A 24,098-nucleotide genomic window follows, 5' to 3' on the forward strand; every position below is an offset into this window, starting at 1 on the left:
GTGCTTCAGCATTCACAAAATAACAACCGAATAAAAATGTCGAGAACTTGGCAAGGAACAACGTGTTGTGAATTGCCAAGTTTTATTGAATTGAACTAGAAACGTCGCCCCTGCCAACATGGCCGTTGTCTAAACACGTTGTTCGCAATCTATAGCAGATCACCTACATGATAGCTTTCGAAAAAAAAAGTCGGACTACTTGGACCACGACTTTACTCTTACGTCAAACGACCACACAGATCCCCATGGATTCACAACACGTGAATGGATAAACACAATTTACATAATTTCAAAACACAAACTATATTTACATTTATTTAATTATTATGATCAATCACATCTTTTGGCTACTCCAGAACACTTCCTTCTTTCCCGAATTCCTTCAACCAATCAGACGCGAGCACACGAGCGTTCGTTCGCGAACGAGCCGGTTCGTATAGACGGCACTTAGAAGTGAAATACGCTATTTGGCTCCGAACGGGAACCGGATATGGGAGCCATTTTCCCCCTCTTTTCCCCGCCCCCAGTTTTCGGTTAAAGCAGTGCAATTTAAAGCCGCATGTGATTGGTCAAGATCGGTGGTAGAGGAGGGAGAGGAGGATGACAGACACAGGCTGCTGTGAGCACACGTGGTTGGGGTTAGAGAAAAAGCAGCAGACTGTGCGCACTGAGCAGCACATGAAAACAGGACATTGGGAGACGAGAGAGCTTAAATAGCAACACAAAGATAGAACAACACAGTGGAAAGTGAAAAAGTGAGAACGTTGACTGAAAACTCAGTGAAATTTTGACTTGTTTCTTTATTAATAGTTCAAAGACAGAGTGTAGGGGTAGACTGTGCAAGGTTAAAATATAATAATAAGAATAATAATAACAGATTTAATTGCAAGTGCCTTTCAAAACACCCAAGGACAAAGCACAGAACAATAAAACCATAAGTAAAATGATAAATAATAAAATAGCGGATTGAACGAGACCATGAATGCATTTTTAACATATGGGTTTTGAAGCGGGATATGAAAGTAGTCAATATTACAGTTGTTGGGTGGAAGTGAATTCCAGAGTTTGGGAGCAGAGCGGCTGAAAGCTTTACATCCCATCGTGGTGAGACAGGCAGAGGGCACAGAGAGGTGAAGGGAGGATGAGGAAGAGGCGGAAGTACAATAAAGCACACGACCTTCGGATCTGGCGGAGTGATCTTCGGCGGAAGCACACGACTGAACAGCGCTGCAGGCGGGCCACCTTTCCACACCCCCTCTCATTGAATGCACACGTCGATCGCCTCCTTGGAGCTTTTTGCTGATAATTGTACTATTATGGGACTGAAAAAAAAAAAAAAACCACCACAGACTGGTGTTCAGCCCAAGAAGACACAAAATAAAATGACCGTCGCTGAGAATCATTGAAAAACACGAACGAGGTGTGCGTTTGTGTGATTTAGTGGCCGAGCACGGCTATGCTAAGTCAACCGTTGCTACCATTCTCCGGAACAGAGAAGCCATCAAAGGTGCGTCTGTTGCAAAAGGTGTTTCCGTGCTCTCAAAGCGACGGTCTCGGGCAATCAAAGAAGTTGAAAAACTTCTGTTAATTTGGATTAACGAAAAGCAGCTCTCCGGCGACAGCGTGAGTAAAGCTATTTTATGCGAGAAAGCACAGCTAATTCACATTGATATCGCCATGCGCCAACCTAGAAGTTTGGCGCTTATTGAGGATTTTAAAGCCAGCAACGGATGGTTCGAGAACATCTGAAGGCGAGGAGGAGGAGATGGCTGCAGCATCAAGTGAGAGCATCAAGGCAATGTTGGCAAAGTGGAATGATGTGCAGGCTTTTACGCAACAGTTCCATCCAGAAAAGACTGTGGCTATGACAATCATCAACATGATGAACGATAATGTGATGCCTCAGTTTCGGAAGACCTTACAAGTCAGAAAGCAACAGGTGTCAATTAAGAGGTTTTTAATCAGCAAGAAAAGATGAGGAATGCCGAAAGAAGCAAAGAAGAGAAGCCACACCAGAGGTTAAGTTACCAACAGTCCTTATGGAAGGTGACTCTCCTTCCAAAAGCCATCAACGACCATCAAAAATAGTACTTTTCAATCTTCTGTAAGCGAGAGTGCAGGTAGCTGCACAGCACAAAGCGGATTCGGTCAATCTCCATGCGATGGATGCTGGCTTTGGGGTCACCTTTCTTCACCCTCTGTAGGTTTGCTTCCATGTGTGAGTTGCTCCATGACACACTCGACCACCTCGGATATTTTACAGCACAGTTTATTTCTTTAATTACAGTCCTCATGTAAAGTGCCTCTCTTTCCAAACAGCAATTCCTTCTGACCTTTGACCTCCAACACCATTCCATCAAGCCATCAATGACCATTATAAAGGTAAATAAAATGACTTTATTTTATAGCATAGTTTATTTCTTTATTTACAGTCCTTATGGAATGTGACTCTTTCCAAACAGCAATTCCTTTTGACCTCGGACCTCCAACGCCATTCCATCAAGCCATCAATGACCATCACAAATGTAAATAAAGTGACTTTATTATACAGTGCAGTGTATTTCTTTCATTACAATACAATAGCACATTTATTATACGTAGGTGTGTTGTGTGTAGTTTTTAGGCTTATTTAGTTGAAAAGTATATTTTATGGAAACCCGGGAACGGATTATTCCCATTTTAATGGTTTCCTATGGGATTTTTTTTTTGGGATACACACTTTTTGGCTTACACACTCTGTCTGGGAACCAATTAAGTTTGTAAGCTGAGGTCTCACTATACACACACACACACACACACACATACATATATATATATATATATATATATATATATATATATATATACATCCTATACAGAAGAATATATATTTATTTATTAGGTTGATTATTTTCTTTATTCAGCCTTGAAGGGCAAGGTTAGTCATCATGCACATTTGACAGTTGGCAGGCAGAAGGCCATGGTTGAAGGAGGAATGTGGATATCTATGAAGATAGGGCGGTATCCCGGTGGCAGAGGGGCAGTACTGTGTTGCAGAAGCTCCAGGGCTGATGCTCTGATGTCCCTTGAGATATCACCACGGATGTCCAGCAAAACAGACACATGCTCTTCACTGGAGAGGCAAAGAAGACATCATTCATGTGTTGATGATTTATTTTTCTTGGTATTGACATTCATTTTTGGGGTAATTTGTTTTTGAACCAGGGTTGATGAACGCAGATTTTGCTGACCTGATGTCGGGATATTTTGCTGAAAGGCCAGACACCTCAAGAGGGAGCATGCTGGGGTCTTTGAGTTTGATGAAGTCAGCCAAGATTGGAAGTAGGTTTAACGGTTTCACTGCAGAGAACTCATCGCTTTCCTTGAAAGATATGGAATCAAAGTCAGTCGTACAACTAAGTCATGATGTTAGTTAACAGGACCAACACAAACATTCACACCAGTGTCTGAAACTCATGCCAAAAAGTTAGCGGACACCCGGGCAGACAACTCTGAAAGGTTCCTGCCCCATTTTTCTCAATTTGAAATACGATAAAACGACTAATCGCAAAAAAAAACACACTGTTGCGAAGGATTTTTTAAAATTACCGAAGTACCAACCACAAATGCTCCCTTGCTTAATTTATGGTAAGCATCCCTTGCTGAAGATTTTGCTCGAGTTTTCGTTTTTCGTCATGGTGTACAATGCAATGTTTGCGTTGCGTTGTCTGCTGCTAGTCAATCCAAAGAACAACACGGCCAAAGGTCTGGTCTTGGCAGGCAGATGAGAGAGTGAGTGAGTGAACCTGGAGCTATCCCTTTTGTAGGCTGCCCAGGATCCAGGTGTGTCTCATCAGTAATTAGCAGGATCCATGTGGCCTCCAAAGGGCAGGAGGGGAGAACAGGAAGAACTGAACTACCCTCACCCCACATCACTGACCTCTAGAGGAGGGAGGACCACGTCACAGCATGCGACATGAAGGTAGTGTCCATGTACCGCCTGCACAGAAACCTCTTGACCATCAGATGGTTCCAGTCCCACACAAAGACAAAAATCTGTCAGATCCGTGAGCTTCAGTATGTTGATGACTGTGCTGTACCAGCTCACAGCTCAGAATCTGTGCAGCATCCTCTCAACACTGTTTCTAGTCTGTACAAATCTTTTGTTCTTCAGATCAACATACTCCTGCATGGAGTCCTTTTAAACTAACACTCATGACAATGTGTATAGCTGCAGTCAGAGCCTTACAAGGCCACCTGTTGGTCCCCAAAAAATGTGACAAAGATAGTGGATCAACTCTCCTAACATGGCTCCATTGTGTTCTCAAACGAATCCGGCCTAGACGTTAAAGTGCACACCATTAAAGTGCATTTCTACTCTTTAAGCCTTCCATGTCCACAGCCTGCAGAAGTTCCTTGGCCTGTTCTGGGAAAATTGAGTTCCCATACAGACATCCTTCAGAGCACTAATTCGCGGAAGTGCAGATGGAAACATCTTGGGTGAAATTCAAAATGAGTGACTGTCAGTACAAATATAATATTTATAGTTTTTACCTTTCAAAATAACGGTGTCGGTTGTCCTTTAAAGTTTAAAGGACAACCGACACCATTTTTTTTGTTTCCTAACTGACATCAGAAAAAAAGTTTTTTAGCATCTAAAATACCCACAACACGCACTCTGACACCAGGAAAAATGACTTAAAGTGTCCCAAAACTACTTCAAAATGACCTTAGAAAGTTTCAGTTTCAGAAGGTCGCACCCCATTGTTCGTGGCGTCACGCGAGGACATCTTGCCTTGCTCTAGAATCAAAACAATGGTTTCAGTTCGGAGAAGATGCTTTCTTGTTACTCATCAAGTTATGAATAGGATTCAAATAGTTCTGAAGAGGAAAGCATAAATGTTTGCAATCGATTAAAGAAGTCCTCCCGTATCAAATCCATCTGTCAGGACTCCAATGTAGCGTCCCAGAAAATGCACAAGATAGCGCCCACGCTCCGATTTGTCTGCTGGGAATTTGTGTCAGCTAGTATCAAATAGTAGTCTTGGTGCAACACACAACAATTCACCATCACATTATTTATGTGTTTTCCTTCTAATTTCGCCATCAAAACGGATCAACACGAAGTTTTCAGACCAAACCAAGTACCCAAAATGCATTGTGTGTCCTTTAAAGGACAACCGACATCACTTTTTTGTTTCCTGACTGACATCAGAAAAACGTTTTATAGCATCTAAAATACCCAAAACACACAGTATGATATGTTTAGTCAAATGCAAAACACCAATAAAAATGACTTAAAGTGTCCAAAATCTGCAAAAAATTAACCCGGAAGTGGCCAGTTTCAGAAGGTCCTGCCCCCTTGTTCGTGACGTCACGCCAAGACGTCTTCCCTTGCTTGAGAATCAAAACAATGGCTTCAGATTCGGAAAAGATGCTTTCTTGTTACTCATCCAGTTATGAATATGATTCAAATAGTTCTGAAGAGGAAAGTGTACAATATAGCTATATGCGGTGGAATCTTTGTATTCCTTACAGCTTTGTCGCCCTCTTCTGCCTCTTTTTGGTGCAACACAGTTGTTTTCAGACCAAACAAGTACAGCACAATGCATCGACCTGATGGAAGGACTGCTACAATGTGTCCTTTTATCGGTCAGGGGCGTTCCTTCAGTGACGTAGGGTGAGGACTCGTCACCAACTCAAAAACAAGACTTCCGGAATATTCAGCACAAGTCTTAAAACGTAAAATATAGCTATATGCGGTGGAATCTTTGTAAAATACGCTCAGTAGAAGTCATTTGAAGCCATTTTACAAATTATGGACACAACTTGTCGGTTGTCCTTTAAATATATGGGTTTTATAGTGTATTAATTTTTGTACAGTTTGAAGAGTATTTGCAAAGCATCTATTTTGTCTTTTTTTTTTTGGACATCGGGCTCTCACTGACATTGGGATTTTGAATAGCTGGCTGTGCACCAAATCGAACTACTTACGTTAGTTCGCCAGGAAGCTAAAAACATGAAAACCGCTGCATCATTAATAACAGTAAAATGAAGATTTAACTAACCAAATCATGGAAAATGTCTCTAAATTGTTGGACATCCTTGAGCATCTGCTGAGTGAATTTCCTCCTTTCCTCACCACTGCGACATATCAGCCTCTTCTGCATTAGTGCTTTGACATACTCCACCACCATCAACCACTGGGCCTCCTGCTGCAGACGCTGTACATACACAGAGCAAGATCATGAACGCTATGATTTATACATTTATTGGTGATGCCAGTGTTTGAAATAACGGATGCCCGAGGCGTGTAACTTTTACGCCGGGCATACGACTTCCAGAACTTCTCTGCCCGGGTGGCCGTCAACTTTTTCTTTCAAATCAAATGTTTGCTTTATTCCGATTTCAAAATTATTCTGTTTGAAATTTTGGAATTTCGGTTTGTTTGGCAATTTTTAATTTTGGTTCGTTTGGCAATTGACATACTCGGCAGCCAATCAGAAGCCTGCATCGAATAACTCTGCGCCCGGACTTAGAAAACATCGAACACAAGAAAAATGGATAAGTGGTTAGGAATCAAGCCAAAACCTCAGCCCCAGAAGAGAGACTCAAAAGAAGTTAACAACATTTATGACGCTACAAAACGTAAACATACATTGAGAGCATCGTGGGAAGAGGAGTTGACGTGACTTGCAGCAGACGACGCACTGTGCAACCTGCCGGGAAGTGTATGGACAAACGACAACTGGAGCAAAATCATCAGCAAGGGAGTATTTGTGGTAGGTACATCAATTACTTTATTTTTAAATGTTGTTCTGTTATATATTCTGATTATCAATCCTTAATACTTTGCAACAATGGTTTTTTTTTGCGATTAATCGTCTTATTGTGTTTCAAGTTGTGAAAAATCGGGCAGGCAACTTAATGTCCTGGCAGGCAACTTTTCAGAGTTTCAGAGAGCCATGGTGTCCGCTAACTTTTTGTCATGAGTTTCAGACACTGGTGATGCAATCACTAAATGTATCAGATTCTTAAAGGACCACCGACATCACTTTTTTGTTTCCTAACTGACATCAGAAAAACATTTTATAGCATCTAAAATACCCAAAACATGCAGTATGATATTTTTAGTGAAACACCAATCAAAATGACTTCAAGTGTCCAAAATCTGCAAAAAATTGAGCTGCGAATTGGGCATTTTCAGAAAGTCCCGCCCCCATACATGCAAAGTTAGTACTCACATTCTAAATAATTAAAGGTTACCTACCACAAGGCACTCTAATATTTTGCAATGTTAATCAAAAGCGTTGAAAGAAAATGAAAAGCCACACATTAACTCTGTGGTGTTTTTCATGAAAGTATAATTTATTCAAATGCATGATGTAATCATCAAAATGAATGCATCGTGATTAGTTATTTTTATTTAAAATACAGTAAAGTCTCGTTATATCGATATCGGATATATCGATAGACTCGGTTATATCGATACTATTTCTATGCACGTATGGAGAAAATTACATGCAAACAGGGTTGGATATATCGATAGTCCCGGTTATATCGATATTTTTTCGGACTCCCTTGAATATCGATATAACGAGACTTTACTGTATATAAAAGTATGGACATGAAAACCACGATGAATAAGGAAGTAGTGACTGGTATGTCTTGCCTCTGAGCCAGATCGAGAAAACTGGATCAGTTCTTGAACCTGACACTGGTGGCAAGCTTTTCAAAGCCTTGAAGGACAACCTACATCACTTTTTTTGTTTCCTAACTGACATCAGAAAAACGTTTTATAGCATCTAAAATACCCAAAACATGCAGGATGATATTTTTAGTCAAATGCAAAACACCATTAAAAATGACTTCAAGTGTCCAAAATCTGCAAAAAAATGAACCAGTTTCAGTTTCAGAAGGTCCCGCCCACTTGTTCGTGGCGTCACCCCAAGACGTCTTGCCTTGCTGGAGAATCAAAACAATGGCTTCAGATTGGGAGAAGATGCTTTCTTGTTACTCATCCAGTTATGAATGTGATTCAAATAGTTCTGAAGAGGAAAGCATACATGTTTGCAATCGATTAAATAATTTATTCCGTGTCATTTTGAGGCATCTGGACAGAAAAGTAGCACCCAAAATATGCAGAAGATGGCGACAAAGCTCCGTGGAAAGAGGCTGATTTGTCTGCTGGGAATTTTTGTCAGCGAACATCAAATAGTATAATAGTAATAGCAGTCTTGGTGCAACACACAAGGATTCACCATGGCGTTATTTATGTGTTTTCCTTCTAATTTCGCCATCAACACGGATCAACACGAAGTTGTCAGACCAAACAAAGTACCGCAAAATGCATTGACGTGATGAAAGGACTGCTGCAATGTGTCCTTTCTCAGTCAGGGGCCATCCTTCCGTGACGTGACGTGAGGACTCGTTACCAACTCAAAAACAAGACTTCCGGAATATTCAGCGCAAGTCTTAAAACGTAAAATATAGCTATATGCGGTGGAATCTTTGTAAAATACGCTCAGTAGAAGTCATTTGAAGCCATTTTACAAATTATGGACACAACTTGTCCGGAGACGTCGGTTGTCCTTTAAATATCATTTTTTTTATACGTCAGTGAAAGTTAGCAAAGCAATTGCTGCCAAACCTGGTGGAAGGGCGGTTGAACATGGCTGTACAGGTCCAGATGATACTCCAGGATGTGGCAGAGTTTAGGAGTGGGCTCACCCTCGACTAGCCATGGCCATGTCAGTAAACCAGTGAGGAATGGTTTTAGATCCAACAGCAGCTGATCCATTACGATACGACAAGCCCTCCTTACGACTCGATCCAGTCCTGCCAATGGGTTGGGAGGAGCCCGTGAGAACAGTCCCGTTTTGTACGATGACTGTTGATGCTGAAGACTCTCTGTCGACTTTCTGTGTCAATCATTTAAGAGAGAGAAAAAAATGGAAGAATGACATATTTTCCATCAGCCTGCAATGAAACTCCAGAGGCATGACAATTTACAGACTTTCTCTTCATTTTCACATCTCATTTGTTCAGTAACATAAAAGAAAGGGCATCGATGAAAAGGTTTCTTCAGCCGTCATCTGTACTTCTTTGAAGGTGTCGGATGTTTCACTTCTTATCCAAGATGCTTCTTCAACGAACTAAATTCTTACTGGGAGTTTTCAGCCCTATGGCGGTGCCGGACACTGCCATGATAGGTCCCTGTTCTCAGGTTGGGGGGAGCAGAGGACTACTCCCTGCGGCTCCACTGATTGCTCCTATTGTTCTGACTAACAACTGGCCTGATTGCCCTCTTTGCTCTGGTATCACCTCATCAGCATTACTAATCCTATGTTGCCTAAGCAGGCTATTGTACGAAAAAAAAAAGACTTGATCAACATCGCAGGGATAATACTAGTGGGCCTCAATCGGCAGTAAATCTTCTTTTCCTTTCGGCTTTTCCCTTCAGGGGTCGCAACAGCGAATCAATGTCCTCCATCTATCCCGGTTTTGTGCATCCTCTTCTCTCACACCAGCTACCTTCATGTCCTCTTTGACCACATCCATAAACCTCCTCTTCGGTCTTCCTCTCGGTCTCCTGCCTGGCAGTTCAAGGCTCGGCATCCTTCTCCCCATATAGTCACTCTCTCTCCTCTGGACATGTCCAAACCATCTCAGTCTGGCCTCTCTGACTTTCTCTCCAAAGCCTCTAATACGAGTTGTCCCTCTAATGTACTCATTCCTGATCCTATCCAACCTGGTCACTCCCAAAGAAAACCTCAACATCTTCAACTCTGCTACCTCCAGCTGTGCTTCCTATCTTTTCTTCAGTGGCACTGTCTCCAGTCCAAACATCATGGCTGGTCTCACCACTGTTTTATACACTTTTCCTTTCATCCGAGCGGTAACCCTTCTATCACACATCACACCTGACATTTTTCTCCAGCCGCTCCAGCCTGCCTGGACAGGCTTCTTCACCTCTTTTCCACACTCTCCATTGCAATGGACAGTTGACCCCAAGTACTTAAAATCTCTTCTCCCTGTAGCATCACTCTTGCACTTGGATCCCTCTCATTCACGGACATATATTATGTCTTGCTGCGACTGATCTTCCTTCCTCTCCTTTCCAGGGCATATCTCCACATTTCTAGTTTCTCCGCCACCTGTTCCCTGTTCTCGCTACAGATCACAATGTCATCTGCAAACATCATGGTCCAAAGAGATTCTTGTCTAATATCGTCTGTCAGCCTGTCCATCACCATAGCAAACAAGAAGGGGCTCAGAGCTGACCCCTGGTGGAGTCCCACCTCCACCTTGAATTCCTCAGTCATACCGACAGCACGCCTCACAACTGTCTTACAGTCATGATACATGTCTTGCACTGCTCTGACATACTTTTCCGTCACTCCAGACTTCCTCATGCAATGCCACAGCTCTTCTCTGGGCACCCTGTCGTACGCTTTCTCCAGATCTACAAAGACACAATGCAATTCCTTCTGACCTTCTCTGTACTTCTCTATCAGCATTCTTAAAGCAAACACTGCATCTGTGGTACTCTTTGTTTGGCATGAAGCCATACTGCTGCTCACAAATGTTCACTTCTGCTCTTAGTCTAGCTTCAACTACTCTTTCCCATAGTTTCATTGTATGGCTCATCAACGTTATTCCTCTGTAGTTAGTACAACTCTGGACATCTCCTTTGTTCTTAAAAATGGGCACGAGTACAGTCAGGAACACCACCGCCACCTCTCCAAGACACCATACCTCGATTGGTAAATCATCAGGCCCAAGTGCCTTTGCCCCCTTCATCATCTTCAGCGCCCTCCTCACTTCATCCTTGCTAATGCTTGCTACGTCTTGGTCCACAACAGTCACGTCTTCTACTCTTTGTTCCTTCTCATTTTCCTCGTTCATCAATTCTTCAAAGAGCCGCAGGGAGTAGGCCTCTCCTCCCCCCAACCTGAGAGCAGGGACCTATCATAGCAGTGTCCGGCACCACCATCTCTGGACAGGAGGGATACTACCAGTAAGACTTTAGTTAGCTGAAGAAGCCTCTTGGATAATAAGCGAAACGTCCGACACCTTCAAAGAAGTACAGATGACGGCTGAAGAAACCTTTTCATCGATGAACCACTCCTGTACGACTGAGAGCTTACACAGACGTAAAAGAAAGGGCATTTTTTTCATACACCCCAGATAAAAAATCTGTGTAAATGCCACATTTTTGGGATATGAAAAAAAAACAACAACAAACCAAGATAAATCATTTAAAACCTTTTGCACCATTAAATGTGACTCGGTCCTTGGATTTCACTCAAACCTCAACACAAAACGTATTGTTTTTGAATGACTCGCAGACATTTCACTGACGTGATAAACTTCATCAACACCCTGTGTGGGAATAAAACTATTCCTTTAAAGGACAACCGACGCCTCCAGACAAGTTGTGTCCATAATTTGTAAAATCACTTCAAATGACTTCTACTGAGCGTATTTTACAAAGATTCCACCGCATAGAGCTATATTTTACGAGACTCAAGACTCAAGCTGAATATTCAGGAAGTCTTGTTTTCGAGTTGATGACTAACGCCCCTGACCGAGAAAGCGACTCACAGTGCATTTTGGGTACTTGGTTTGGTCTGAAAACTTCGTATTGATCCGTGTTGATGGCAAAATTAGAAGGAAAACACATAAATAACGCAATGTGCGTTGGACCAAGACTACTATTTTTTACTAGTTGACACCGCAGACAAATCAGCCCATTTCCAACGGAGCTTGGGCGCCATCTTGTGCAGTTTCCGGAATGCTACATTGGAGTCCAGACGCCTCAAAATGATCCGGAAGGACTTCTTTCATCGATTGCAAACATTTATGTTTTCCTCTTCAGAACTATTTGAATCATATTCATAACTGGATGAGTAACAAGAAAGCATCTTCTCCGAATCTGAAGCCATTGTTTTGATTCTCAAGCAAGGCAAGACGTCCTGGCGTGACATCACGAACAAGGGGGCGGGACCTTCTGAAACGGAAACTTTCTCAGATCATTTTGAAGTAGTTTTGGGAGACTTTTTTTAAACTCATTTTTATTGGTGTTTTTCATTTGACTAAAAATATCAGCCTGTGTTTTGGGTATTTTAGGTGCTATTTTTCTGATGTCAGTTACGAAACAAAAAAATGGTGTCGGTTGTCCTTTAAGCATGACTTCTTTTTTTCTATTTTTCAAAGCTTAAATTTCACACAAAAAATTGACAATCAACAAGAGCATGCTGAGTTGTTCTTACTTGAGAATGACACAGTTGCCAATGGAGGCCAGTAGATAGTGGAGGTAGAACTTGCTTTTGTTGTTCAAAGGATCGCTGCAACGCTCTTTCCAAAAATCCATCAGAGCTTCTCTAAATCTATGAATTAATTAGGTAAGTCAAAAGGACATATTGTCAGTACAAAGTAATAAAAACAATCAGATAACACATTTTTTCCCAAGATCATGACAAGATGTAAACATTTCATTGTTTTAATGTACAAGTCATTACATATATTTCAGATGCAGAATGCACAGTATGTTTGAACCACCAAGTGTTAATGCCATAAATCATGGGACCGAGAGGTATGATTTGATGCTCAATGTCTTATTACACTCTAAATAAGATTGAAAGCTCAATTTTCGGAGAGAGGTACTTAGTGCGTTGCGCACGCCTGGGCTTTCAGCTGGACGGAGCTGGTGCCCCCCCTTCACACCCCAAAATTTGGGGTCAGAAATTAGACTGCACTCTGCACTGAAGCATCGTGTTAGGTTTAGTTGAGAATTTGCATGTGAATTTGAATCTAATAATTGGGCGGAAAGTCGTGGACAGTGACATGTACCTACAGATGGGCATTTATCATTATAAATTGGCATTAACTACATATCACGTCTTGTTTGCAGACCGTCTCAATGATAGCAGAGACACCAGGAATATGTGGCGGGGGATCAAGTCCATCGTTGACTATAATTCCTCTCCGCAGATCCGTGACAGCTCCATCTTTCTGCTGAACAACCTGAAGGACTTTGTACACTTTAAGGGAAACAACAACACCCACGCACAAAAAGACCACACCTCCTCCTAGTGACCACGTGCTGAGGCTTTTCCAGGATAACATGAGGCGATCCCTGGTGATGTTGTCAAAGACTGGGCTGCAGAGGTCTCTGATGTCTTCAGAATCCGAATTATCTTTATTGGCCAAGTGTGCAGAACATACAAGGAATTTGTCTCCGGTAGAAAAGACTGCTCCAGTATCGTCATTAAAAAAAGAAAAACACCTTAATGAGCCAGGCTGCTGTCCCCTCATGCCTCAAAGCCACCACCATCATCCGGATCCCGAAGAGGTTGTAGCCTTCCAGCTACATTGATTAGCGCTGACCATCACACTCATCCCCATCTTTATGAAGGCTTCGAGTGGTTACTCATTCAACACATTCAGTTTGCCTTACCCACACCCTGGCCCCTACCTGTTTGCATATCATCCTAACCAATTGACGGCATCTCCATAGTTCTCCATTCAGTCCTCGCCCCCTTGGAGATCGAGGACTCTCAACGTATGTACATCATCAGAAGTGCGGTGTTAAAACTTATTGTGCGACATGAGGACTTTTCATCCATTAATCCATTTTCTGCCGCTTATAATGGGTTGGGTCGCAGGGCAGTAGTTTCAGTAGGAAAGCCCAGACTTCCCTCTCTCTAGCCACTTCTTCCAGCTCGTCCTGGCGGATCTCGAGGTGCTCCCAGGCCAGCTGGGAGACATACAGTAGTCTCTCCAGCGTGTCCTGGGTCGTCCCCGGGGTCTCCTGCGAGTGGGTCATGCCCGGAACACCGCGTCCAGGGGCCTCCTAATCAGATGCCCGAGCCACATAATCTGGCTCCACTCTATGTGGAGGAGAAGCGGCTCAACTCTGAGCCCCTCCTGGATGACCAAGCTTCTCACCTTATCTCAAAGTGAGAGCCCGGACACCCTACGGAGAAAGCTCATTCACTTCAGTCGCTTGTATCCGGGATCTCGTTCTTTCGGTCACGACCCATAGCTCGTGACCATAGATGAGGGTTGGAGCGTAGCTTGACTGGTAAATTGAGAGCTTCGCCTTTTGGCTCAGCTCCTTTTTCACTATGACAGATCGGTACACAGTCCGCATCACAGCAGATGCCACACCGATCCGCCTTTTGATCTCTCGCTCCCTCATAGCCTCATTTGTGAACAAGACTCCGAGATACTTAAACTCCTCCACTTGAGGCAAGATCTCCTCTCCGACCCACAGAGGGCATTCCACCCTTTTCCGACTGAGAACCATTGTCTCAGATATGGAAGTTTTGATTCTCATCCCAACTGCTTCAGATTTGGCTGTGAAATGCTCCAGAGAGAGTTGGAGAGCCCTGCTTGAAGGCCGAAATAGGACCAGATCATCTGCAAAATGGAGAGATGCTTTATTGAGGCCACCAAAACGGAACCTTTCAACGCTTCAGCTGCGCCTAAAAATTCTGTCCATAACGGTTATGAACAGAATCGGTGACAAAGAGCAGCCTTGGCGGTGCCCAACCCTCACTGGAAACGATTCCGACTTAATGCCGGCAATGCGAACCAGACTCTGACATCGGTAGGATAGGGACCGAACAGCCCCTATAAAACATTCCTGTACCCCATACTCCCGAAGCACCCTCATCAGAACTCCCCGAGGGACACGGTCAAAAGCTTTCTCCAAGTCCACAACGCACATGTAGACTGGTTGGGCGAATTCTCATGCACCCTCGAGGACTCTGCTACGGGTGTAGAGCTGGTCTAATGTTCCACGGCTGGGACGAAAACCACACTGCTCCTCCACAATCTGAGGCTCGACTTCGCAATGATCCCTCTCCTCTAGAACCCCTGAATAGACCTTACCAGGGAGGCTGAGGAGTGTGATCCCTCTGTAGTTGGAACACACCCTCCGGTTCCCCTTTTAAAAAGGTGGACCATCACCCCGGTCTGCCAATCCAGAGGCACTCTCCCTGATAACCACGCAATGTTGCAGAGGTGTGTCAGCCAAGACAGCCCCACAACATCCAGAGCCTCGAGGAACTCCGGGGGGATCTCATCTATCCCTAGGGCCTTACCAGCGATGAGTTTACAATTTACAAGTCTGGCTCATTTATCGCCAGTCTCCCTCAGGGCCGGTGTTGGTCAGATGGTCAGCTTGTGCGTAACTGATGGAATAATCAAAAAATTGGGACACCACCGCAAAACCTATGTACATATGTTGAGGTAAGGTGATACAAATTATTATTCATTCTTGGAGAATTGTCCAAAATTGGCACTGAATTATCATAGTCCTGCCCGTTTCCCTCCTTATCACTTTGTTACAGCTGAAGCTGTTGTTAAAGCGCTATATAAATCAATATGTATTGTATTGTATTTGTAAGACTGAAAATGAAAATAAACATAATTTAATTATCAGTGAGGATCAAATACAGTCTCAAAACAAGCCTTTTCAAATTCAAATCGTACAGGTCAGATTCACTAATTCAATATAATTTAGATTAAAATCACTAAAATAATAATAATAATACATTTAATTTACAAGCGCCTTTCTGAACACTCAAGGACACTTTACAACAAAGACAACACACAAAACAGTAAAATCATGCATAAAACAATAAATAATAAAACAGCAGAATAAATTAGACCATGTAAGCAAGTTTAAACAGGTGGGTTTTCAGGTGAGATTTGAAAGTAGGAAGGGAGTCAATGTTGCGGATGTTGGGTGGAAGTGAGTTCCAGAGTTTAGGAGCGGAGCGGCTGAAAGCTCTGCACCCCATCGTTGTGAGACGGGCAGAGGGCGTGTAGAGGTGGAGGGAGGAAGAGGATCTGAGGGCCCGAGTAGGAACGGAGATTTGAATTAGGTCAGACAGATAGGGGGGGGCAAGGTTATGGATGGCTTTAAATGTAAACAGAAGTATCTTGAATTCAATACGGAGTTTAACAGGGAGCCAGTGGAGCTGTTGGAGGACAGGAGTGATGTGGTGGAATGAGGGGTTTTTTGTCATGATCCGGGCTGAGGAATTTTGGACTAGTTGGAGTTTATGGAGACATTTTTGATTGACCCCGAAAAGAAGTGAATTACAGTAATCGATACAGGAGGTGACGAGACTGTGGACGAGGATAGCAGTGGTGTGAGAGGTGAGAGAGGGACGGAGACGATTGATATTGCGGAGGTGAAAATATGCAGACCGGGTTATGTTATTTATGTGGGAGTGAAAAGATAGTGTGCTATCAAGGATGACACCCAGGCTCTTGACCTGAGGGGAGGGGGACACGGTAGAATTGTCAATGGTGAGAGAGAAACCGTTTGCTTTGTGAAGGGTGGATTTTGTACCGACAAGGAGAAGTTCAGTTTTTTCGCTGTTTAGTTTGAGAAAGTTATGAGAAAACCAGGATTTGATTTCTGAGAGGCAAAGTGTAAGGGATGCAGGTGGAAGAGAGGCGTCGGGTTTATTGGAGAGGTAGAGCTGGGTGTCATCCGCGAAGCAGTGAAAATTAATTCCAAATTTGCGGAAGATATCACCAAGGGGAAGAAGGTATATAATAAAGAGAAGGGGCCCCAGGACAGAACCTTGGGGCACACCAGAAGACACAGGGGAGGACCGTGAAGTGAATGAGGTAATTTGGATAAACTGTGAGCGGCCAGTGAAACCAACTAAGTGGGGTGTGTGTCACGCCTAGAGTGGAGAGTCGGTTGAGCAGGATGGGGTGAGAAATGGTGTCAAAAACTTCCTCCTTTCACCACATCACTCCTGTCCTCCAGCAGCTCCACTTGGCTCTCTGTTTTGTATTGATTTCAAGATACTTCTGTTTACATTTAAGCCATCCATAACCTTGCCCTCCCCATCTTTCTGACCTACTTCAAATCTCTGTTCCCTCTCGGTACCTCAGATCCTCTTCCTCTCTCCATCTCTGTATGCCCTCTGCCCGTCTCACCACGATGGGGTGCAGATCTTTCAGCCGCTCTGCTCCCAAACTTTGGAACTCACTTTCACCCAACATCCGTAATATTGACTCCCTTCCTACTTTCAAATTTCACCTCAAAACCCACCTGTTTAAACTTGCTTTCATGATCTACTTTAATCTGCTATTTTATTATTTATCATTTTATTCATGGTTTTGGATTGGATTGGATTTGCCTTTATTATGCTCACAGTGGAGAAATTTACATTTCACAGCAGCAAACTGATGAAAAGAATGAAAGTAGAAAAACAAAATACATGAGCTGCTGGAAAGGCAGCCACTCTCGCGGCGCCGTCTTGAAGTCAAAAGAACAAAATAAATAAATAAATAATATGACAGCACAAAGACAATATGACAAAACAAAGACACATTGTTTTATGTATTGTTTTTATTGTAAAGTGTCCTTGGGTGTTCGGAAAGTAGCTTGTAAATTAAATGTATTATGATTATAAAATATACAAATTCATCCTTTATCAGAGTCACTCAACTTCAAGTTATGTAATTCAAATTCAGAATAAACTATTCAAATCTTTTCAAAACCTTTTGTTTTTGGTGGCAAATATTCCACCTCACAGTGTCACACCCAGATTAACAAATTTCGAGGGTTATTTTTTTTTTTACTGGATTGGGGCGGCCTTACAGTGGCTTTAAAGCTTTACAGTGCAGAGGTCGCCGGTTCGCGTCCTTCTCCGGCCTCCCTGTGTGGAGTTTGCATGTTCTCCGGTTTCCTCCCACATTCCAAAAACACGCATGGCAGGCAGATTGAACACTCCAAATTGTCCCTAGGTGTGAGTGTGACTGTTGTACGTCTTTGTGTGCCATGCGATTGGCTGGAAACCAATTCAGGGTATCCCCTGCCTCCTGCCCGAAGACAGCTGGGATAGGCTCCAGCACCCCCCGCGACCCTAATGAGGAATAAGCGGTACGGAAAATCGATGGATGGATTGGATTGGATGGGCTTTTATTCATCTCTCAATGGAGAAATTTACATTTCACAGCAGCAAAGCTTTGAAAGTAAGTGGAAAGGAAGTAAAAAGGGTAATGACACGTAGAAATATTTGTTTTCCTAACACACTGTCCCTACTTATTTCAAACCAATAAACACTTTCAGGCAAAAATTAGTGCATCCAAGAAAGGCTGCCAAATGAAAAGCAAAGTCATTTATTTTATTCAATACACTGTAAAAATGAAAATTGTAAAGAGCAATACATTGCGGAGACTAAACAAATTTTCAAACAATGACTTTATCAACATCGCAGGAATAATACTACTGGGCCTCAATCGGCAGTACAAATGCACCTAAAAGCTAGCTCCCACTTATTTGACGACAATGAGGTTAAAATCTTAGCGAAAGAAAATAGATGGTTTGAAAGGGGAGTCAAAGAAGCTATTTTCATAAAACAGCAAAATCCTTCATCCATCGATCTCCTCCCTCCCAAGGAGATTCTCGACCTTGATGGCCGACTTCTGGCCACGGTCACCCACGTCACGGCCCCGCTAAAACTCAAGTTAGTGGGTAACCATACTGAACACCGACAATTCTTAGTCATGCCCTCCCGTAACGCGCCGTTGGTACTGGGCCTTCCTTGGCTCAATACCCATGACCCGTCCATTTCCGGGGAGGGCCCCACCATACAGGCTGGAGCCTCTACTGCTACGCGAACTGCCTGCGTTCGGCGGCGGCAGAGCGAGACCCCTCCCGCGGTGGCCCGCCCGAGATGATCTGCCTCAAGGGCGTGCCACATTGCTACCACGACCTGCGGGAGGTGTTCAGCAAGGACAGTGCGCAATCCCTGCCGCCCCACACCGTATGACTGCGCCATCAAACTGCAGCCAGGGGCTCCGTTACCGGACTCCAGACTTTACCACATTTCTCAACCAGAACAAGAGGCCCTGAACACATACATAGACTCTTCCATCGCGGCAGGACTCATTCGACCCTCGCGTTATCCGCTCGACGCGGGGTTCTTCTTTATTGACAAAAAAGATGGATCCCTGCGTCCGTGCATCGATTATCGGGGTCTGAACGACATCACCATCCGCAATAAATATCCTCTCCCCCTCATGGATTCAGCCTTCGCGCCGCTTCAATCAGCTACCATCTTCTTCAAACTTGACCTGCGAAGTGCTTATCACTTGATCCGCATCAAAGAGGGGGACGAGTGGAAAACCGCATTCAACACTCCATTAGGACATTTTGAATATTTGGTGATGCCGTTCGGACTCACCAACGCTCCCGCCGTATTTCAGAACCTCATCAATGATGTGCTCAGGGACTTTATCAACGGGTTTGTCTTTGTCTACTTAGATGACATACTTATTTTTTCTAAATCGGCAGAACAACACTGGCAGCACGTCCGACGGGTCCTGGCGCGGCTCCTGCAAAACCGGCTCTCCGTGAAAGCAGAGAAGTGCGAGTTCCATGTCCGCTCTCTGTCTTTTCTGGGGTTCGTCGTGGAGCAGCGGCAGCTCAGGGCCGACCTCGCCAAGACCAAAGCGGTGGTAGAGTGGCCCACCCGAAGACGCGCAAGCAGCTCCAATGGTTTCTGGGGTTTGCCAATTTCTACCGCCGCTTTGTCCGCGGTTATAGTCAGAAGGCACTCCCCCTCACCAACCTCACATCCAGGAGGGGGCGTTCAACCGCCTTCGTCAAGCCTTTTCCAACCCCCCAGTCCTACGTCATCCCGACCCGGACCTCGCATTCACGGTCGAGGTCGACGCATCCGAGTCCGGAGCGGGGGCTGTCCTGTCCCAGCGCTCCGCTACCGACCAGAAACTTCGCCCATGCGCCTTTTTCTCCCGCCGGCTCAGCCCCGCAGAAGCCAAATACGACGAGACCCTTCCGTCGTCCCTCGGGTCTTGCCAATACGCCTCGAGTGGACGTGACATGTACGACTGAGAGCTTACACAGACACACTGTCCATTTGTGTTTTCCTACAGTTCTTACAGCCGCGATGAGACCTACAGCCTAGCATGTTGTGCCAGAGACCAGGAAATCGATGTCACAATCAAAAGATGGCTACATCTTGCACTGGATGGTGAAAAGAGGGCATGGAGACGACAACTATCTAATGGATAGAGAATTGCAGTTCCAGAACAATAAGCTTCCCGGTTTGGATTCTTGTGTTCACTGTTAAATAAAGAAAAGTACAGTTTTCTAGTGTATGTGAGGTTCACAAATTATGACAATAAAATATTTTTTACAACAATTGTTTTTGACTGAAAAAAAAAAAGCGTCAAATTCCAGTAAAGGTTGAATTAAGGCTGAAACCAGGAGCCTGTTCTGGCCCGGCATTGGGCCAGAGTCGGGCCGGATCTGGTTATTCAATGCTCCGATATGGGCCTGATGTGGACAATTTTGCTGACTGTGATGCCAGTGTCAGATTATTGGCCTTACTCACAATTTATGACCATAGTGCAATTCTCTAAAACATTCAGGATGTTCTTCTTTCATGTTCTTATCACAGTTTATTCTTGTTATAGTAGTACCTCTGCACTGTGAAGTTGACGTGCAATGGACCTGACTACTGGGCTGCTCATCTTTTAATGTTCACCCAAATATAATCAGAAAAAAATAAGGAATCGACATTCCTATTTCATCGATGAAAAGGTGTCTTCAGCCGTCATCTGTACTTCTTTGAATGTGTCGGACATTTCGCTTCTTATCCAAGATGCTTCTTCAGCGACATGTCTGGACAGTAGGGATATATATATATATATATATATCTCATCTCTCATCTCATTTTCCGTACCGCTTATTCCTCATTAGGGTCGCGGGGGTTGCTGGAGCCTATCTCAGCAGTCTTCGGGCACAAGGCGGGGGACACCCTGAATTGGTTGCCAGCCAATCGCAGGGCACACAAAGACATACAACAGTCACTCTCACACTCACACCTAGGGACAATTTGGAGTGGTCAATCTGCCTGCCAAGCATGTTTTTGGAGTGTGGGAGGAAACCGGAGGACCCGGAGAAAACCCACGCGGGTCCGGGGAGAACATGCAAACTCCACACAGGGAGGCCGGACCGGGACGCGTGATTAGTTATTTTTATTTAAAATACAGTAAAGTCTCGTTATATCGATATCGGATATATCGATAGACTCGGTTATATCGATACTATTTCTATGCACGCACGGAGAAAACTACATGCAAACAGGGTCGGATATATCGATGGTCCCGGTTATATCGATATTTTTTCGGACTCCCTTGAATATCGATATAACGAGACTTTACTGTATATATATATATATATATATATATATATATATATATATATATATATATATATATATATATATATATATATATATATATATATATATATATATATATATATATATATATATATATATAGGGCCGAAACTACCAGTAAGACATTAGTTCGCTGAATCTTGGATAAGAAGCGAAACGTCCGACACCTTCAAAGAAGTACAGATGACGGCTGAAGAAACCTTTTCATCGATGGACCACCACTGTACGACTGAGCGCTTACACAGACGAATTCCTATTTCAATACTTTTGCATGTGCCACAGCTGAGAAAAAAATAGCATGAAATTTGCATGAGAAAGGGATCCATGAACATGAAAACAACAAACCTGTTGAGAAGGTTCTCCATCTCATAGAGCCCCATTTGGATTGTTTGGTTTCTGAGGGGTTCACTAATCAAGAGGGCCACCCGGGCATTTTCCTCCAACATCTATCATAGAGACAAATAGAATTCATTGACACATCACTCCACTCCTGTTGGTCACACCACATGAACTGCTTCCAAAAAATGTATGAAAAAAAATACGGCACTGGAACCCCCTTAAGTCTGTCAAACATGACATTTACACATTATTTTCTCTCCACCTGTACATGGAAAAAAGTCAATTGCATATGGCATACCTTTCTACCAATACATATTTGGAGAAAGGTTGTATACATATTTCTTCAGTAAGAACACAGTATCAAATTTTCACTTCACAAGGTATGTGAATCTTGTGAATCTTCGAGTGCTACTCGAAGATTTGTTTGCATCCTCCTGTCAGAACCATCAACAGTGAAATGAAAGCATACCCCCTCGAGACATTAGCTACAAGAGTTCAATTTAAGATCTCTCAGTAACAAGTCATGATACTGAGCTAATATACAGTGGGGCCTCGATTTACGAACACCTTACCTTACGAATTTTTCGGTTTTCGTACATTAAATTTATGACAATTAGATCTTGGAATACGCACTACTTTTCGGGATACACATGGAGCGCCGCCCCACCATGGCTGGCGGAGTAATCTTTGACAGAAGAACACCACACGACCGAACAGCGCCCCAGCCAGCCTACCTTTCCACACCCCCTTTCTCTGAGTGCCCACGTCGATCCTCTTCACAGATTTTTTTACAGATACTTTTGCTGTTATGGGACTGAAAAAGACTCAACAACAGGCTCGTGTTCAGCCGAAGAAGACACAAAAAAAAATACAGTCGAGGAGAAGAAGGAGATCATTGAGAAACACGAACAATGTGTGCATTTGTCTGATTTAACAGCCCAGTACCAATATGCTAAGTTGCATGTGTTGCTAAAGGTGCTGTCAAAGCAACGGTCTCGGGCAATAGAAGTGGTTGAAAAACCTCTGAAAATTTGGATGAACGAAAAGCAGGTAGCCAGCGACAGTGTGAATAAAGCAATTATATCCGAGAAAGCACGGCTAATTCACTCTGATATCGTCATGCGGCAAACCTGGACGTTCGCCGTTTATTGATACATGGGATCATTCTTCGAAATGGTGAAAGAAGAAGGCTACGTTCCTCAGCAAGTATTTAATGCAGATGAGACCGGCCTTTTTTGGAAAAAGATGCCTAACCGGACTTTCATAACACAGAAGTCTGAACACCATTCCATCAAGCCATCAACCACCATCAAAAAGGTAAATAAAACGACTTTATTTTACAGTACAGTTTATTTCCTTCATTACAACACAATAGCACATTTATTATACATAGAATAAGGTATATTGTTTGTAGTTTTAAGGTTTATTTAGTTAAAAAATATATTTTATGGAGACCTGGGAACGGATTATTCTCATTTTAATGGTTTCCAATGGGAAATTAATTTTTGGGATCCACACTTTTCGCCTTACACACTCTGTCTGGGAACCAATTAATTGCGTCAGCCAAGGTCCCACTGTACTCTGAATTGTCCATGCAAACAGTAAATTTAGAGACTCAATATATCATGCAGACATTGTAGCGTAAAAAAAAATCCACTGATGACTGTAGTCTGTGACAGTAACAACTCAAGATGGCTGCTCTTCTGGCTTCAGCCTATAGGATTGGATTGGATTGGATTGGATGTACCTTTATTCCTCTCGCAGTGGAGATATTTAGATTTCACAGCAACAAAGTTATGAAAGGAAGAGGAAAGGAAAGTAAGAAGTAGAAAAACAAAATACAGGAGCTGCTAGAAAGGCAGCTACTCTCGGGGTGCCATCTTGAAGTCAAAAGAACAAAAAAAAAAGTAACAAATAATATGACAACACAAAGACACAGAGTCATTCATTCTTCAGCATTCGCTGTACCCTCTTTGTAACATGAAGCAGTTCTAGATGAAAGAGGAGAGGATCAAAACATCCTTTTCAGCAGTGGATCAGGGATCCTATTGATTATCCATTCATATGAAAGCAGGCATTGAATTGATGGTGTTTGGAACAGGGAATGCGAAAAGTTATGGTCGTCAAGCTATCATGTCGAGACCTAAAGGACAACCGACGCCCTCAGACAAGTGGTGTCCATAATTTGTAAAATCACTTCAAATGACTTCTACTGAGCGTATTTTAGAAAGATTCCACCGCATGTCGCTATTATATTTTACGTTTTAGGACTTGCGCTGAATATTCAGGAAGTCTTGTTTTTGAGTTGATGACGATCCCCATGTGATGTCACGTTTGGAACGCCCCTGACCGAGAAAGCGACACATTGTAGCAGTCCTTTCATCTCCTCAATGCATTATGCGGTACTTTGTTTGGTCTGAAAACTTTGTGGTGATCTTTGTTCGGTTTGGAAATGTTGGAATTTCGGTTCATTTGTCAATTTGCATACTCGGCACAGCAGCCAATCAGAAGCCTGCTTTGTGCATCAG

At 43.3% G+C, this 24,098-nt stretch overlaps 1 protein-coding gene across 11 annotated transcripts in view; it reads right to left on the reverse strand.

Moving 5' to 3' along the window:
• Positions 1–2,777: 2,777 nt before the first annotated feature.
• exoc3l1 (exocyst complex component 3 like 1) overlaps positions 2,778–24,098 on the reverse strand; it is a 41,850-nt gene continuing 20,529 nt past the window's right edge. For 7 of the 11 annotated variants that reach the window (XM_088995720.1, XM_088995714.1, XM_088995719.1 and 4 more), the window contains 7 exons: positions 21,577–21,677; positions 12,255–12,371; positions 8,630–8,900; positions 6,048–6,203; positions 4,709–4,780; positions 3,231–3,361; positions 2,778–3,112 (listed from right to left, as the gene is read on the reverse strand). In XM_088995720.1, the coding sequence (XP_088851846.1) occupies positions 2,926–3,112; positions 3,231–3,361; positions 4,709–4,780; positions 6,048–6,203; positions 8,630–8,900; positions 12,255–12,371; positions 21,577–21,677 (1,035 nt within the window). In that variant the 3' untranslated portion in view covers positions 2,778–2,925. Of the gene's footprint in view, positions 3,113–3,230; positions 3,362–4,708; positions 4,781–6,047; positions 6,204–6,637; positions 6,699–8,629; positions 8,901–12,254; positions 12,372–21,576; positions 21,678–24,098 lie in introns of those variants that run through there. The other 4 variants (XM_088995717.1, XR_016114903.1, XR_016114904.1 and 1 more) reach the window with 4 other exon arrangements.

This window comes from Hippocampus bargibanti, linkage group LG05 (assembly GCF_051943395.1).
Source record: "Hippocampus bargibanti isolate YZ-2025 linkage group LG05, ASM5194339v1, whole genome shotgun sequence".
In the NCBI taxonomy this organism is placed as follows: Eukaryota; Metazoa; Chordata; class Actinopteri; order Syngnathiformes; family Syngnathidae; genus Hippocampus; species Hippocampus bargibanti.